At 65.5% G+C, this 17,480-nt stretch overlaps 4 protein-coding genes across 5 annotated transcripts; 1 reads left to right on the top strand and 3 right to left on the bottom strand.

The window, feature by feature from the left end:
* Positions 1-62: 62 nt before the first annotated feature.
* Positions 63-4,124, bottom strand: CHLRE_02g116950v5 (uncharacterized protein). The gene is made up of 11 exons (XM_001699812.2): positions 3,876-4,124; positions 3,490-3,576; positions 3,267-3,353; positions 2,915-3,030; positions 2,670-2,812; positions 2,177-2,250; positions 1,745-1,876; positions 1,525-1,579; positions 1,295-1,326; positions 1,073-1,164; positions 63-780 (listed from the first exon to the last, which is right to left on the bottom strand). The coding sequence occupies exons 1-11, from the start codon at positions 4,010-4,012 to the stop codon at positions 581-583; spliced, it is 1,155 nt and encodes a 384-aa protein (XP_001699864.1). The 5' UTR covers positions 4,013-4,124; the 3' UTR covers positions 63-580.
* Positions 4,125-4,212: 88 nt separating this feature from the next.
* CHLRE_02g116900v5 (uncharacterized protein) lies at positions 4,213-6,754 on the bottom strand. 2 transcript variants are annotated; one of them, XM_043059982.1, is made up of 7 exons: positions 6,287-6,754; positions 6,024-6,054; positions 5,307-5,366; positions 5,094-5,153; positions 4,880-4,939; positions 4,670-4,729; positions 4,213-4,525 (listed from the first exon to the last, which is right to left on the bottom strand). In XM_043059982.1, the coding sequence occupies exons 1-7, from the start codon at positions 6,628-6,630 to the stop codon at positions 4,472-4,474; spliced, it is 669 nt and encodes a 222-aa protein (XP_042927617.1). In that variant the 5' UTR covers positions 6,631-6,754; the 3' UTR covers positions 4,213-4,471. The 2 variants fall into 2 exon arrangements, with proteins under 2 accessions (XP_042927617.1, XP_042927616.1); XM_043059983.1 differs by lacking the exon at positions 4,670-4,729.
* A 48-nt stretch (positions 6,755-6,802) lies between these two features.
* CHLRE_02g116850v5 (uncharacterized protein) lies at positions 6,803-10,314 on the bottom strand. The gene is made up of 5 exons (XM_043059981.1): positions 9,684-10,314; positions 9,159-9,269; positions 7,900-8,880; positions 7,491-7,656; positions 6,803-7,376 (listed from the first exon to the last, which is right to left on the bottom strand). Exons 1-5 carry the CDS (start codon positions 10,275-10,277, stop codon positions 7,114-7,116), a joined length of 2,115 nt encoding a protein of 704 aa, XP_042927615.1. The 5' UTR covers positions 10,278-10,314; the 3' UTR covers positions 6,803-7,113.
* Positions 10,315-10,424: 110 nt separating this feature from the next.
* On the top strand, positions 10,425-17,020 carry CHLRE_02g116800v5 (uncharacterized protein). Its single transcript, XM_043059980.1, has 12 exons — positions 10,425-10,688; positions 10,949-11,082; positions 11,357-11,689; positions 11,945-12,070; positions 12,285-12,464; positions 12,909-12,999; positions 13,266-13,372; positions 13,628-13,678; positions 13,891-13,976; positions 14,213-14,391; positions 14,691-14,812; positions 15,257-17,020. The coding sequence occupies exons 1-12, from the start codon at positions 10,493-10,495 to the stop codon at positions 16,664-16,666; spliced, it is 3,015 nt and encodes a 1,004-aa protein (XP_042927614.1). The 5' UTR covers positions 10,425-10,492; the 3' UTR covers positions 16,667-17,020.
* Positions 17,021-17,480: the final 460 nt, after the last annotated feature.

Raw genomic sequence — 17,480 nt, 5'->3', positions numbered from 1 at the left:
CTCTTAACCGAGTGGGGCACCAATACCGATCCGGCAGGACGTCGATTCGGGCCTGCTTCAGGTCGTGAAAGTAAAGCCATTTAACACCATGTTTGTTGGACGCTTCACTGCGGCCGTTGCACGGGAAATTGGGAACTTCATCTTCCCCGGTGCCCCGTCACCGGCACACACGGCGGACCGGCGCGAAGCGCTTCACAGTCCGCTCAAATGCTTTCGGGCATCCGTAGTCCGTACCCGCAGTCACGACGCTACACCCCTGGCACCCAGCACAAGCACACTGCCTTACACTGCTCCACACCCTCCACACACACTCCTCCAAACACGCTGCATACGATGGACTGCGCCTGCCCCAAGGCTTGCCCCTTACCCTGTCACATCGCCTCCAAACACGCCACACCGACACATCACACCAGCACATCACACCAACATTACCTGCCTATCAACCCTAGTCACCAGTGGCTTTGCCACGTATGTAACCCTTAAATGACCACCACCACCACGACCACCATCACGACCACCACTACCACCATCACGCCAACACTCCACCACCGCCACCATCACACCACTCCACCTCCCTTTCTCACATGCCCGCCGCCTCCATCGCCGCCACACGCGACCGCAGCCGGTCCAGCGGCGCCGCCGCCGCCGCCTCCACCGCCGCCTGCTGGTGCTGCTGCAGGTCCTGGTACCCCCAGGCGCTGACCTCGTGCAGCCAGGGGTCGGCCACGGCGGTGGCGACGCCGCTGAGCGACTGGAGCGCCGCCAGCCCGCAGAAGGGCACTGCGGGAAGGGGGAGCAGGCAGGTGGGGTGGGGTAGCTGTCAATAAAAGACGGAGTGGGTAACTCACAATGCCCAGTAAGCAACAAGATACACGCGGACAAGGGGGAAAAGGGAGGCGGGGTCGGAGGGTGGCGTGCAGGCGGGGGGCTGAGTCGGGGCAAAGGCTTGGGTAGAATGCAGAGAGGGGAACAGCGCGGGGCCAAGCGAGTACGGCAGTGGCATGTTCGGTGCCGGACAATCTGTCCCGCCCCCAGCATCACCACACACGAACCGCACCGTACCGCCACGCACCGTAGAGCTCGCTGTAACCCCCCTCGTGCAGCGCCACTAGCCGCCCGCCGCACAGCCGCTCCGCCGCCGCCTTCAGCTGTGCCATCATCCAGCTGCGTGCGTGTTTGTCAGGTATGTTAGAAAGCGCGAGAAGATAAGAAGGTTCTAGAGGAGGCACGGGCGGGTAACTCGGCTCAAGCAAACCTCGATTGTCGCGCACTTCCTGCGTGGGGCTCAGCTTACCCAAAGTCAGCGCTCGAGAGGATCATGGCGGCCTGTGCGACCAGGGCGGGGCGTGAGGTGAGAAACGCCCGCAACACAGCGCACAGCTGCGAACTAAAATCACGAAGTCGTTCGAGCCCTCGCGTACCATTCCCCAGCACTCTCCTACGGGCCCCTCCGCCATTCCCAGCAGCTCAGCCCCCCCCCTCCCCTGCGCCCTCCACTCCGAAATCCACACGCCCCAGCCCCACCAGCATGTCCATGTAGGAGGCGTCATAGCCCGCAGACACCAGCAGCAGCTCCGGCCTGTAAGCAGTGCGCACACGCGTGTGTGGGCATGTATGTGTATGTGTATTAGTAAGGCTTACATGGTTGCCTCCTCGAGTCTAGTGATCGAGTACCGTACTGGACTCACACACACACACACACACACACACACACACACACACGCGCGCGCGTCCACCCGCCCACCTGTACGCCTCCAGGGCCGGCAGCACCACCCGCTCAAAGGCGGCCTTGTAGGCGCCGCTGCCGGAGCCGGGCGGCAGCGGCACGTTTATGGTGGCGCCCTCGCCCTCGCCCGTGCCCGTCTCCGTCACGTAGCTACGCACAGGAGCAGGAGCAAAGGCAGGAGCAAGGAGGAGTGCGAGGAACAACAGTAACAGGAAAGGATAACAACATTAACAGGAGATCATTCAGATTAAGCCGCAGTGGTGGGCCATCAGCACACAGTAGCTGTTGCGGAAGCCCAACCGTAAAAGCATCCTTGCGACTGCCTCGACCATGCCCCGGCACCCACCTGCGTGTGTCATGGGATGAGCCTATGCGCCCACACAGCCCACATGGCCACATGGCCACGGGCAGCCTACACGGCCCCCGGGGCGGCGCAACCCGCTCACTCACCCGGATCGCAACGGGTAGTTGGAGTCCTGATGCACGCTGATGAACAACACGCGCGGGTCCGACTCGAAGATGTGCTGCGCGCGGGAGGAGGGCAGAGGGCGAGTGCGGGATGGGGGCTGCATCGGGCCATGCGCCCGGCACACACAAGCACCAACAACAAAAGAATGCATGTTTGCTTCCCGTGTGCTCTCTAACACACAGTGCAGGCGCCCGGGCGCATGCATGGTTCCGTTTTCCGTAAAACACACAACGCAGGCCGCAAGACAGCCCCGGCTGCGCTTCCTCTCATCCGCACCCTTCCGTAAACCCTCACATTCGTGAATCCTCTTGATCGTACATCCGTCCATCCCGTCCATCCTCCCCGCCGTACATCGCACCGCGTCATCGCGAACGCGTGTCGCTGCAGCGCTGCAGCGCCCTCACCGCCTGCCGCACCCCCTGTTTTAGCTTGATTTGGTTCAGTTTGGGCTGGAACTTACGACCCGCCCCCCACCTGTGTGCCGTTGCCGTGGTGCACGTCAAAGTCCACTATGGCCACGCGCTTCAGCCCGTGCGCCGCCAGCGCGTGCGCCGCCGCCACCGCCACGTTGTTGAAGATGCAGAAGCCCATGCCGTGGTCGCGCTCCGCGTGGTGGCCTGTACGGCAGACGGCGCGCCGTGAGCACCGTACAAGCATGCGTGTGTACCATGTACCACGATAACGTGTGCGCACGGTGGCGACGACGGTGGCCCACTCACCCGGTGGCCGCACCAGGGCGTATGCGTTCCGCAGCTCCCCGCGCAGCACCGCCTCAGTCGCCACGATGGCGCCACCCGCGGCCAGGGAGGCGATTTCGTAGCCGCCCGGAGCGAACCTGCAGGTGCACATGTGTGTGTTAAAGAGCACAAGGAAAACATAGCGCAGTGTGTGTGTGTGTGTGCGTGTATGTGTGTGTATGTGTGTGTGTTAAAAAACCAAACGAATGCCAGTCAGTGTGTGTATGTGTGTGTAAAACGACAGGTATTGTGATTGACGACATCGCGCTTCAGAAGAGAGCGCTTGTGGGTGCCGCAAGGTGTGGCAGCAAGCAGCGGCTGTGCTGGCGCTCACGTGGCGACGTCGCCGGCGGTGTGGTGGCCCTTGCTCTCATCCGCTGACATCTCCTTCACACGCGAGATGTAGGCGGGGTCATGTACCCTGTGAGGCCGCGAGTAGAAGAAGGGAAAGTGGGCGCTGGTGGCACAGGAGCGCTCACGATGGTCCCCGGCCCCTCGTCTTCCCCCCGCCCAGTTCGTGCAGCGGACTTCCCTTCCTCCTCCCGGCCGCGGCTCACCGCGCGAGCTCCTCCTCTGTCGCGTGCCGCGGCTTAAGGTGTTGGAGCTGGTCGAACAGCCCGCTGACCTGCACCAGGCCGTGGAACCTGTGGGGGCGCGCGGCGGGGTGTGCGGGCCGACGCGCGTGTGTTCAAGCAGGGTATTGGTAGTGTGTGGCGTGCAAGTAGGGTGGTCGTCCAGGCAAGGCGACCTCCGTGATGGCAGCTCTTTGATCTACCAGTTGTATCTTAATAGCTTCCTGCTTAAAAGTGACATGCAAGCGCAGCGCACGGATGCAATCCAAAGTTTCCGCGACACCGCACATAGCTCCTTCCGCCTTATGCTCGATAAACAGCTTCACACGAGGATAAAATGATTCCTATAGTTACATGGCGTCTACGCTCACCGGCGCTTTGTCTCCGCATTCTCCCAATGGCGCCAGGGCTCAAGGTTTTCCCTGAAGTTCTGAATAAAGCCTGGGTTGTGCCAGAAATAGCTCTCGTGGAATAGATAACCGGTGCTAACTTTCTCGGGGGTAGCCATTGTGGCGCGAGCAGAAAGTCTGCTGTGAGGGGGAGAGCACCGCGACAGGTGGTTGAAGCGTGGTTTACAGGCTGGCGCGTATGTGAATGCGTTGGTAGTGTGAAACAGCATGGTATTTCCTGAATTGCAATTGCGCTCCACTGGCAATTACTAGTTGCATCAACAAAACTGCCAACCCCTGCGGCCGTAACCCTGACCTGGCCGTACATTTTTACGGGCCCTGCATTTTCCTTGCCAACACCTGAGAGCAACCTCCCAGTCTTCTGCGCACGACGCTGCTAGTACGCGACACAATCGACACATTGGAATCCAGTAGCTGGGGCAACCGTCAATGGGCACACGTCTCGTCTCCGACCAGCGTCCCACCCAAGATTTTGGTGCATCTTGGTAAACAAGTAAGACAACATGCGCATGGCATTCCTCCTGCGGTAACTGCGTGCGCGTCCCTGGCCCACCCGTCTACTTGTCCTCCGGGTTGTGCTTGCGCGCCTCGCCGCCTTTGTGTCCCATATCCTGCATGGCACGCCAGGAGGGCACACAGGGAAGCGTTGGCGATCCCATGATGCGGCTAGCTGAACTCTTGGCGCGCATTGCGCTTTGCCTTCGTGAACACCCAGGCAGCAAGCATACGCACACGCGCCCCACCCTTGGCCCCACCTGGTATCCTTCGTGGCCCAGCTGCTCCTTGCGCGCCTCACCGCCCTTGTGCCCCATCTCCTAAAGTTGTGCAGAGCAGCAGGTGGGGCAACGCGGCGTCAACAGCCAACACAACGACACCCATGTGACCGCAAGGGAGAAGACGAAGAGCAGACAGATAGCGTGCCAAGCACCTCATTTGCAGCTGGGAAAGTCCGCCCTCGGACCCACCTGGTATCCTTCGTGGCCCAGCTGCTCCTTGCGCGCCTCACCGCCCTTGTGTCCCATCTCCTATGGTTGTGCAGGGCAAGCGGGTGGGGCAACGCGGCGTCAACAGCCAACACAACGACACCCATGTGACCGCAAGGGAGAAGACGAAGAGCAGACAGATAGCGTGCCAAGCAGCACCTCATTTGCAGCTGGGAAAGTCCGCCCTCGGACCCACCTGGTAACCTTCGTGCCCCAGCTGCTCCTTGCGCGCCTCACCGCCCTTGTGTCCCATCTCCTATAGTTGTGCAGATCAGCGGGCGGGGCAACGCGGCGTCAACAGCCAACACAACGACACCCATGTGACCGCAAGGGAGAAGACGAAGAGCAGACAGATAGCGTGCCAAGCAGCACCTCATTTGCAGCTCGGAAAGTCCGCCCTCGGACCCACCTGGTAGCCTTCGTGCCCCAGCTGCTCCTTGCGCGCCTCACCGCCCTTGTGCCCCAGCTCCTGCATCATGTGCACAATCCGTATGTGTTGCAGGACTCACGTCAACTATCAAACGCACGCAGCAGCACACCACTGGGCCTGTCTCCTTGTACTGCCCGGACGTCGCTGTGCTAGGGGCCTGATGGCGATGAAACTGAGGATGCCAGAGGGCACGGTTCGCACTGCGGAACATGAGGTAGTAGTAGGGCATGCCGCACCCAAAGCAAGTCGACCACAATGAGAAAGACCACTACGAGAGCGGGAGTACTCGTACCGCATACACGAGACATGCAGACACACATACACACACACCTGGTGCTTCGGGTAAGTATGGTCTCGGCTCGGCAGGTCGGTCGGCTGCGGTAAGTATACTCTGAAGGTAATCCGCGGCCGTAATTCTGCATCGCATACACTGTCCTACGCGTAATGTTTTCCTTGTGCTCTTTAACACACCTGGTACCGTGAGCACATGCATGGGTTTGCACCCTTGAGAGCGTGTGGACACGAATCCCCCCTCGAGGTTAGAGTAGCGGGGGTTGCGCGATTTCCGGTTGGTAAGACCGGCGGCTCACCGCAGCAGGTATGCGAGGTAACTTCAGGTAACATCCCTAAACCGTCGCTTTGCTGCATCGCATACACTGTCTTTGCGTAACGTTTTCCTTGTGCTCTTTAACACACCTGGTATCCCTCGTGGCCCAGCTGCTCCTTCCTGCGCCCAGATCACAGCAGTGGCGACAGCAGCGGGAGCTGAGGACGCAGCACGCACACAGCTCCATGGCACATGTTCCACCGCTTGCAGCGCGCGCGTGCCCTTCAATCAACATCAAATCCCCTCCCCAACCCCAACACGCCCATGCCATTGACAAGCGGTCAACCTCCCGGCCTTCGCCACTACGCCCCGCTGCCCAGCTGCATGCGGCCTAGGCCGCTTGCACACTCACCTGACGCGGCCGCCAATAACCCCTCCCACTGACTTCTTCTCCTCAGTGCTCAGCTGCTCATAGCCCCTGCCGAACCGCTCCCGCGCCACCGCCTCCAACTCCTCATGCGAGTGCGTCGCCGCCGCCACCGTCAGCCGCCGCGTGGGCACGGGGGCGAGGGAGGCGCCGGCGGAGCCGCGGGCGTGGGCGCGGCTGTAGCACCCAGCCTGGCTGGACAGCAGCCGGCGCCGCGTGCTGGTGATGGTTGTGATGGGTTTTGGGATGGGGCCGGAGGCGGAGCAGGCGGCGTGGCCACGAGCCGCGCCGGCCAGTGCCCGAGCCGTGGAGCGAGCAGCGCTCAGCATACTGGCTTCGTCCTCTCAACTGTGTCTCGAGTGTGTTACAGATGAAATTGGTTATAGTTCGCTGGAGCAGGTGTGTGTTGCGGCGAGCATTACTTCACGGCGCTGGAGGCCCGACAAAGAGGACTAATTCAGGGTGACGAAGCAGCCGGGACCCGCGGGACCGGACACGACACTCGCGTTGAACTGGTCTGACCAGACCTGCCAAACAGAACTGCCACGTCTTTCCGACTTCCCAGCCACAAAAGCCGGCAAGTGGTCCCCACCCGAAGCCACGGAGCACGCACTGTGCACACGCGGTCCCTCTGTCCACACTCCCACATCGGCCCGCTGTAGCAGGAACGACGAAGAAAGGATTCGATGACTGTGACCAATACTGCTTAAGACTTTCCGCAGGGTTTGTGGAAGGTCCATTGCCACGCCCGCCCCCACGCCAACCACGCACGCTCACGCTCCTTCCCACTCCCACGAGGCCACCCCCCTCGCTCAGCTGGTGGCACCGCCACCTCCCCCAGCACTCCCGCCACTCCCGCTGCCGCCATGCCTGCGCGCCTCCTCCTCCGCCGCGTCCACCGCCTCCGCCGCGCCCTCCTCCCGGCAGCGCGGGCACCTGCACACGAAGCCGTAGCTCCACTCCAGGTGGCGCTGCCGTGACTCGTACGGCAGGGCCACGTCCATGTACGACACACACAGCTCCTCGCCCGGTGCGATGTCACGAGCCGCCACGAAGGCGGCCGTGCCGTCCATGCCTGTGGAGGGTGGAGGTGTAATTGAGTCCAATCCGAGACCCCAAACATGTATTTTACACAGTCCTGCCTGTTTTCTTCCCTCATCAACAAACATACCGCATACGCCGCACGCACCAGGGAACGCCAGCTCCAGGCAGGGCTCGCAGCTGTGGTTCAGCAGCGACGCCAGCAGGTAGGTGCCGCTGCCCGCAGCCGCCCGGCCGCCGCCGCTGTCAGACACCAGCGCCGAGGCGGCGGCGGCCAGGTCGGTGGGGTCGGAGCCAGCCAGGGGGTTGTGCACCTGTGGATGGGGTGCGGTGGAGGAGGAGAAGCTGGTGCCAGGTCAGCATCGAGCAGTCTCACAACAGACGCTGCGGCAGTAGGCAGCACGTTCTCAGGCCTGACGGCGCTGGGCCCCTCGCCCACGCCACGCCAGGTTGCCATATTACATTAGCAGGAACCACAAACTACACACAAATACAGACACAAACAAAAACGATATCCGTCCCTCATGTCCTCTCAACACGCACAGGTGAAACAGCACCTGGAAGGAGTTGAGGTGCAGACGCGACATGACGCCCACGAACCAGTCGAGCGTCAGCCGCTCCGCCGCCGCCGCGGCCGCTGCCGCCAGCCGCGCCGCCGCGTCCGGCGCCGCCAGCCCCGCCGCCTCGGCGCTGGCGGCGCCCGCTGCCGCCGCCGCCAGGTTGCGCAGGGTGGCGGGCGAGGCGCGCGCCACCGCGCCCAGCGCCGCCGCCAGCAGCGCGTGCTGCTGCACCCATGCCTCGGGGTAGGGCTGCGGCACGTTGGCGTAGCACAGCACGTGCATGGAGCGCAGCGCGTCGCCGCGGGGAGGAGGAGGAGGTGAAGGCGAGGAGGAGGAAGAGGAGGAAGAGGAGGAAGAAGGTGCGGATGCGGATACAGATGCTGAGGAGGGCGATGTCGATGCAGGCGATGTCTGGCTGCTTGTGCTACTGCTGGCGTTGCTACTGCCGCTGCCGCTGCTGGCACGGGCGGCGCAGCGTTGTGCTGCTGCCGCCAGTGCCGCCGTCATCTCCATGAAGGCCAGGCGGGCCGCAATGAGCGGGAAGCGCTCACCCGCCGTACGGCACTGCTCGTACAGCACATCCAGGGGCGAGAAGCCACCGGAAGCTGCCGCTGCTGCTGTGGGTGCGGGTGCGGCTGCTTGTGCGCTGCCGGCAGCGCCGCCACCAGCGCCTGCTTGCGCGCTGGACGGGGAAGCGCCGGAGGCACTGCCGGAGGCGCCCGCCGCCGCCGCTGTGCCGGCCGCGGGCGCCGAGGAAGCCGCTCCTCCTGACGCAGCCGCAGACGCTGCACCCGCAGCACCCACGTCAGCCGCTGCTGTGGGCACTCGCGCCCGTGCCGCCGCCGCCGCGGTCTCCACCGCCAGGTACTCCCTCAGGCTGACACTGAGGCAGGCGTCGCTGCAGAAGCGGCGGCCGGTGGGGCGGTGCCGCAGCACGTCGGCGCCGGGCGGCATGGCGGCCAGGCAGTGGTAGCACACCTGTGGGGTGCGCGGGTGTTCGGGTGGGTGGGTTTGGGTGTGAAGCACCGCCTTAGCGGGAAAGCGCACGTGAGCGGGAGCAGGCAGGGCTTAGCTACCGGCAGCGCCTGAGCACCCGGGCTGCCCCGGCCGCACAGGCGCACCGGCCGAGCAGCTGTGCCTGCCTGCGCCCCCAGCACCCCTCCTCGCTCTACTGCATTGGGTTCGGTACAATTTGGGCAGGTATCTACCCACTCCATTGTTGGCCCAGGTGTGGCAGCAGCCCCCGCACGCCGCACCTGGTGCTGGTGCTGGTCCGCGGGGTAGGCCAGCATGGGCGCCTCCGTCAGGACCACCTCGCCGGCGGCGATGGGGCGGCAGGACACCAGACCGCGGCCGCGGCCGGGAATCTGCGGAGGTGGTGCACGGGTGGTGTTGGGTGGAGGTTGGGTGGGACGGAGCGGCGTGTAGCAGGGGAGGAGCGTGCGTGGCTGCGTGCCTGAGCGGTTTTTTGTCGCAAGTGGCGGCGCCCGCTTGCCAAGTGCAGCTGGGGATGCCTGGATCAGACGCCGCCATAACATGCCGCCATGCCCCCGATGCTTGCAGCCACAGCCGCGACAGCACTTAGGGCCATCGCTATAAAGCCCCAATGCCCCCAAACTGTGCCGGATGTGAGCGGTCGCGCACACCTCTCCATGCGCGTATCCTCCCCTGCCTTCCCAGCCCCCGAGCACTCTGGTTCTGGGTCTTTGTTTAGTTGGTATCGTAAGAACTTCATACCCCCGTTTCTTCTTGGGACTGGTGGAAACAATCCCCAGCTTCACCTGCGCCACCTCGAAGGGCCGCCCCTGCAGCAACGGCTCCAGCAGCACTGCAGCGGGCTCCGGCCCCGGGCGGCTGTACAAGTACGTCGAGGAGGGAGAGGAGGAGGTTGAGGTGGTGGATGAGGAAGGGGCAGCTGCAGACGTGGAGAGGGCGCGGTGGCAATCACTGCCTGCCGGCACCGCGCCTAAGCGTCGTGTGCCGGACCGGTGGTGGTGGCTGAGGCAGAATCCATGGTAGCCCAGGCGGGCGGCTGAGGGGGCCAGGGCGGTTGCGGCGTAGTGCAGGCTGCTGCAGGCTGTGGAGTTGAAGGGGCGGGTGAGGAGGGTGCTACCGGCTGCTGCCGGCGACACGCTGCCGGTGGGGCGGCAGCACGAGTAGGTCGCGCGTGCAGCCGCTGTGTCGGAGTGCTGACACCGCGACGTGACGGCGACAGCGCCCTCCTCCACGCGCACCGGCTGGCTCCATGGCACTGCAACCTCTGCAGAGGTGCAGCCATCTGTGCAGCCATGCAGGGAACCAACGCAAACTTCTGGAGTGCTCAGAAACGTAGTCCTCCCCGGCGCACGGCCGAGCAGGAGTCGCACGTTATGCATGGTGTCGAGAGCTTTATGCAAATATCAATGTTACGACATTGAAAGTGGCTGTGAACATGTGCGAGTGGGAGTGCATGGCAAGCGTGCTGCGATCGCGCGCCCTTTCGTTCGCGTTTAACACACTCCACCCTTTTGCTACAAATTGATAGCCTTATGAAATACTCGCAGTCCTCCTGACAGTGGCATAGGCTTGCAGTGGTCCTTGGGAAGGCGCGATGGCGCGCAAGGCGCCGGCCACGCCTCTTCCGACCCGGGATTCTAGCTACGTTTACAATGTCTGCCTAAACCCACTTGACTGCAACTTGGACTGCCTGCTCGACAACAATAACCTCAGTGCGCATTCGCTCAGCCACCGAGGGTGCGGCTACTGCTGGACGGGCGTCCGTGCCAACCTGGGCATCTTTGCGCGAGGTCCGTGTCGCGAAGCAGGGAAGGGGGATGGGCAGCTGGAGGGGTTCGCACTGGCCAGGAGCGCCAAGGGGGGAAGCGCTCGGGAGGAGGATCGTCCCCGTGCAGAGCGGCATGGGGTTATCGGGGTGGCACGTCAGGCCCAGCCCCGTCATTACAGCTATCCCCAGTCCTTGCCAAAGCCGCTCTCTCCACTCTCGCCTCACGCAACTTCTGCAGCTCTCACATACTGTCCACACCTCCCGCGCATACACACACCGCAGGCAAGTTCTTCTTCCGCGTGACGGTGGGCGAGCCGCGGCCGGTGTGTGTGAACAACACCGCTGCCCTGTCCACTGCCTGGGGGCTGCGCGTGGGCGTGTCGCGCTTCCAGACAGCAGTGGAGCAGCTGGGAGAGGTGAGGAGGGGGGGGCGGGAGTACGGCGTGGGGTTATAGGCAGTCCTTGTAAAAGGACGGCGATGCTGAACGGGATGGGGGCGGCCGGAGCAGGAGCAGGAAGAATTGGTGATGGTGGTGGTGTCGGTGCGGGGCCTTCCTCGAATGTCCTGGTGACCGAGTGCGCCGGGTGGCCGTACTTGCGACCGCTGCTGCTGCTGTTGCTGCCGCCGTGTCAGCGCGTCTTGCCCTGTTGCACGCGTAAGTGTGCCTGCACCGACGCCGCTGCCCGCAGGTGCCGTTCTCGTGGGCCTACTGCAGCACCGGCAGCCGGGCCTTCCTGCCCTCTCGCACAGCAGCAGGGGCAGCAGGGGCCGGCGGAGCAGCGCCGCCGGGGCCGGAAGGGGCGGCTGGCGGAGCCGCGGCGGAGGCAGACACCAACGGCAGGGGTGGCCAAGCGGGACCGTCCGCCGCAAACGGCGGCTCGTCCCAAGACGGCGGCCGGGGTGGGGGGACTGGCAAGGATGGCGACAACGGGAACGGGGGCGGCGAGGGCGAGGCCGGGGGGCAGGTGCAGTACCCGGTGTTTGACAACAATGCTGGGCCGCCACTCAGCCCGGGTGACACGGTGAGCTGCACACACAAGCGCGCTTGTCGCTTCCCGCAAATCATACACCTTGCCCTTTGCGAAACACACACCAAATTCTGGCGTGGCTTGTCAGTAATAACGCAGCAAGGGCGGTCACAAAGGGATGTGTGCAGCGACTGGCAACCCTTGGTGCCTAATGCTGTGCTCTGGCTGCACGTCCGGCGCAAGCCTCCTCCACCCGCCTGCAGTCGGCACCTCACCCGACACCGCTGCCCCCCCCCCCCTGCCCCGCAGGTGACGGTGTGTCTGGACACCGCGGACAAGGACGCGCCGGAGGGCTGCGGCTCGCTGTGGGCGGCCGTCAACGGCGGAGAGCTGCGCCGCATGTTCCACCTGCCCCTGCCAGACCACCCCACCAAGGTGCGGGCGGGCGTGTGCGCATCCTCCGGTCAGGGAGGTGGGCACGCTCGCTCAGGACATCCGCGCCGCGCTTCCAACGCCACCCTAGCGGTGCTGAAGCTCCGCTTCCCCTCTGCTTCCTCCCATGCTTTCACCCCAGCCCCGTATGGTGAACACAATCCACCGCCACCCAACACCTACGCCATTGCGTTCCTCCCACTGTACCTACCCGCAGTCGTACTTCCCGCACGTGCTGCTGAAGAACGTGGCGGTCACGGTGGACTTCATGGGGCGGCCCCACTCCATGCCTGCGCCCATGCCGGCGCCGGGGCAGCCCGCGCCGCGGCCGCCCGCCGCGTCGCGCTCGCACCCGCTGCCGCATGGGCTGCGCAAGAAGGGCTTCGTGTCTTGGCAGGTGCGGAGGAGGCGAGGGGGGGGGCGGGGGAGGGTGCATGGGCGTCGCAGCGGGCGGTGTGCTTTGGTGTGGGTGGGCGCGGGGTCTGCGTCGCGTCAAAGCGCACCACCCGCCTCCCAATGGCCGGGCCTGGCTTGGTGCGGGGTGGCGAGCTGCTGACAGCGATTCCGCGCGAGGTTGCTGCACGACGGTGGGAACACTTCTTGCTTTCCTGCATGGTCCTGGCCATGGTACCGCACGCACGCACCGGCGCGGCAACGGACCCTCCCGGTCCACATCTACCCACCCGTACACATCCCTACACACCCCTACACACCCCTACACGCCCCTACACACCCCCACACGCCCCTACACGCCCCTACACACCCCTACCCGCCCCTACACACCCCTACACGCCCCTACACGCCCCTACACACCCCTGCACCCCCTCCGTGCCCGCTGCAGGAGGCTACGGCCATCACCGCCGACTGCACGGCTACCATGTCACCCGGCAAGCTGCCGGGGCCGGAGGCGTGCGAGGTGATCATCATGTCAGGTGCGTGCCGGGGCGGCGGCGGCGGCGGCGGCGGCCGTGCACACGCCGCGCCAGCGGCACCTGCGGTCCCGGCACCCAGACACCAGTGCCGGAGGTTGCATCCCCGGATTCGGCCAACGCCCCCCACGTCGTCCAGTCACATTTAGGACCACCACACTGGGTACCTGGCGCATGCCCTGCCTTCGCCTGCCCCCTCCTGCACCCTTGAACCCCACTGTCTCATGCCACACGCCCTGCTCCGCACTGCGGCCGCACGCTCAACGCAGGCCTGCCCGGCTCCGGCAAGACCACGTGGGCCGCCCGCCACGCGGCCGAGCACCCGCCCAAGCGCTTCTACGTGCTGGGCTCACAGCTGGTGCTGGAGCAGATGAGGGTGGGGGCGGGTGGAGGCGGCGAGGGCTGGTGTGGAGGGCTGGCGGTGCGGTGGTGCGGTGATGCAGTGCTGGGGAGGAGCTGAGGTGGGGTGGAGATGGTGCATGATCACCCTTGGTAATGGTCAGGTACTGCGCACTGTGCCCTGCAGGGAGGCCACGGACGAGCTCCGTGTCTTAGCCGCCATGTCTGCAACCCCTGCCCCTGCCCCTGCGCCCGCCCCGGTCCCTGTCCCTGTCCTTGCCCCCCCCCCCAGCTGCTGTGCCCTCGCACACACAAGTTCCACTACCCGGGCTCGCCAGAGGAGGTGCGCGTGTGTGCTTGCGTGCGTGGTGTTGACGCGCGTGTGGAAGAAGCTCTCCCTTAATGCCTGCACGCTGACTGCGCCGTTGCTGCACACCACACACCACACACCTCATACATTATACACATACACACACACATGTCCGCCTGATGCGGTGTCATCGCAGCCGTAAATTTTATGTCGCACCCGTCTGTGTCTTCATCGCCTCCCTGCAGGTGTTTGCGCTGGTGGCGGACACTGTCAACGTGATGCTGATGCGGGCGCCGCAGGTGGCGAGGAACTACATCATCGACCGCACACAGTGAGTCGGTCCGGAGCCGCTTCGGGACCGCCCGCTTGCACCCGCCCTCGGTTCTCCTACCGTATTCAACCACGTCTTCACCTCCCATGTCACCTCCCGCGCTCCCAGCCCATGCCGTTGCTTCCCCTGCAAGGCAGTAATCCAGCTGGGAGGTTGTGTTTGTGACCCCCCCCTGCCTCCCTCCCTCCCTCCCTCCATGCCCCCTCTTCCCCGCCTCCCCCCCCCCGCCCCTGCAGTGTGACTGCCGAGTCGCGCATGCGCACGCTGGCGCCCTTCCTGGCCACCCAGCCGCCCTTCGGCGCCGTGTGCTGCGTGGCTCTGGTGCTGAATGAGGCGCAGCTGGCGGCGCAGCAGAAGGCGGCGTTCGAGGCGGAGGGCAAGGTGGTGCCGGACGAGGTCATGGCGGAGATGCGGGGTGAGCAGCGGGGCGAGGGCGAGGGCGAGGGCGAGGGCGAGGGCGAGGGCGAGGGCGAGGGCGAGGGCGAGGGCGAGGGCGAGGGCGAGGGCGAGGGCGAGGGCGAGGGGCGGAGCGGTTGTCGTGTGGGTTTCGCTGGCCCTGACACGTGTTCGCCCACCCGACCGCTGTCCACGACCAAGCCACCACGACCCGCTGCCACAACTTTAGCAACACCAGCAAACCCTGCCATGACCCAGCCCCCCACCCCACGCCCCCACCCCACGCCCCCACCGGCTCCCCCCCCCCCTCCGCCGCAGCCGCCTTCGCGCTGCCCAACATCCAGGAGGGCTTCTCGGACGTTCAGTTCCCGGCCCTGGGAGCCATACGAGCCATTGCCGCCGTGCACCGCTCCCGCCAGGAGGCCATCGCCTGGAAAAAGGTGGGCAGCAGGAGGGTGCCGTGAGGCTGTGTGGGCGTGTGCCTGGGCTGTGGACGTGTGCCTGGGCTATGGACGCATCCCGTGGCGCATGTTGCTGTCCGGTCCGGGATGCGCGAGCATGCACGCACGCGTGCTGGATTCGGCGCGGTGGGATCGGCGGCTGTGCCTGCCTGCCTGCCTGCCTGCCTGCCTGCCTGCCTGCCTGCCTGCCTGCCTGCCTGCCTGCCTGCCTGCCTGCCTGCCTGCCTGCCTGCCTGCCTGCCTGCCTGCCTGCCTGCCTGCCTGCCTGCCTGCCTGCCTGCCTGCCTGCCTGCCTGCCTGCCTGCCTGCCTGCCTGCCTGCCTGCCTGCCTGCCCGCCTGCCCGCCTCCTGTGCGGCGCGACCACGTCGCTGACGCACGTGCTCCTCCGCGCTGCCCCCCCCCCCCGCATCCGCCCCCAACAGTACTTCCAACCGGACAAGGAGCGCGCGGCGCGGCAGCAGCAGGAGGCGGGGCAGCCCGGGGAGGACGTGGGCATGGACATGGAGAATGGCGAGGCGGCGCCGCCCCTGCCCGCCGAGCCGCAACCCCAGGGAGTCGCACCCGCCGCCACCGACGCCGCCGCAACAGCAGACGCAGACGGCGACGTCGCGGGCCCTACCAGCGCACAGCCGGCTGCAGCGGCTGCGGCGTCGGCCTCGGGTGGTGCTCCGCCGCTGCCGCCTCGCCGTCCCTCCAGAGACGGCGCAGCGCCCGCTGCCGCCGCGGCGCCCGCCAAGGCCGGGCGTACGTCGCGGGACGCCTCGCCCCAGCCGCCCCTGCCGCAGGAGTCACACGCCACGCTGCACCCACCGCCTGCCGCTGCAGAGGCGGCTTCAGCTGCAGGCACTGGTGCTGGCGCCGGTGCTGACGGCACGCCACCTCACTACCCGCTGCAGGGGCAGCTCAGCCCCGCATACACCTATGCACCCCAGCACCCCGACCAACAACAACAGCAGCAGCAGCAGCAGCACGAGCAGGGGCAGCACCAGCCGCACCAGCCCCATCAGTCCCACCAGCAGCAACATGGCGGCTTCGCGCCGCCACCTAAGCGCGTGAGCCAGGACGGCGTTCGCCACGGGCAACCGATGATGCCGACCTACACCAGCGGCGGCGGCGACATAATGCAAATGCACCAACAACAATACATACAGCACCAGCAGATGCAACAACAGCAACAGCAGCAGTTGCAGATGCAGATGCAGATGCAACAACAGCAACAGCAGCAGATGCAGCAGCCCTTCCAGGTACAGGGTGGCATGGGCATGGGCATGCAGCCGCCCATGCAGCAGCAGCCGCAACAGCAACAACAGCAAATGCAGCAGCAGCCCTCCATGCACATGCAGGGACCTGGGATGGGGTCCATGCCTGGAGACATGGGCATGGGCATGGGCATGCAGGGGCCAGCCCCCGGTCAGGGCCCAGGCTTTTTCGGCACGGGCGGCCCTCCAGGCAGCATGGGCATGGGTATGGGCATGGGCATGTCAGGGCCGCCACAGGGGCGGGCATTGTCGGGGTTCATGATGGGTGGGCCGGGCGGTCCCATGGGCCCCGGCCCGGGCATGATGGGTGGGCCGGGCGGTCCCATGGGACCGCCGCCGGGCGCCATGATGGGTCCGGGCATGATGATGATGGGGCCAGGCGGGCCGATGGGGCCAGGCGGGCCGATGGGGCCGCAGATGATGATGGGGCCGGGCGGGCCGATGATGATGGGGGGCATGGGGCCCGGCGGAATGCCGGGTATGGGTGCGATGGGACAACAGGGTATGGGCCCGGGACCTGGGTTCGGGATGGGGCCACAAGGGTCCATGGGGCCGGGCTTCGGCATGGGCTAGCGGTTGCAGGAGTGGGGCTACAAGCCTGCCGGGTGCAATCATGCGGATAAGGTTTTGCGGAGCCAAGGTGTGTTAGTGTGTGGGCGCTGAGATGAGTTGGCTGTGGATGTGTGATGGGACAGGGTTTAGGCAGCTTGGCGAGGTCCCGTAGGGTGCAGCTGACGCCCATACCCCAAGCAGACGGCAAACAGTTTGCAGCGGCAGAGCAGAAGTGCATGGCTGGTCGCTGGCTGGCTGGAAGTTTGCTGATGCGCATTCCTCACGCTCACGAGTTGGCTGTGGATGCAAAGGTGTGCGCCGGCAACGTTGGATCCGCCTGTCCGCTGTGTTATGCTGGCTTTCTCCGCTTTCCTTTAAACATGCGCCTATCGTCCAGTCACCCACAGTCCAGGACACAGTACTACAGTTTTTTTGTTCCTCGGGGTTGCCAGGGAAAATTCGGGCGGCAGGGAATATTCGACACACGCCCTGTTTGCATGTTGAACTGCAAGGCCGCGACGCCAACTCGGCTACAAACATGCGGCACGCGCTGATGGAGATGCTGCTCGGCAAACCGCGGCCTGCAGCCCTGCGACCTGCTGGCGGCGGTGGCGGTGCAGGCCTGGCGGCGGCGGTGGCGGCGGTGCAGGGCCTGGAGACGGCGGTGGCGGCGGCGGTGGCACCGCGCCTACCGGCGGCAACAGCAGCGGCCACGGCGTTGGGCCCGGTGGTGGCGGCGGCACGGGCGGCCCTGGGCCCAGCGGCAGTGGCGGCGCGCATGTTCGGAGCAGAGGGGGCAGGCAAGGCTGGCAAGGCCATGTGGAGGAGGACAGCG

The sequence above is a fragment of the Chlamydomonas reinhardtii genome, chromosome 2, assembly GCF_000002595.2.
Source record: "Chlamydomonas reinhardtii strain CC-503 cw92 mt+ chromosome 2, whole genome shotgun sequence".
In the NCBI taxonomy this organism is placed as follows: domain Eukaryota; kingdom Viridiplantae; phylum Chlorophyta; class Chlorophyceae; order Chlamydomonadales; family Chlamydomonadaceae; genus Chlamydomonas; species Chlamydomonas reinhardtii.
This window is presented reverse-complemented; position numbering and strand designations above follow the sequence as displayed.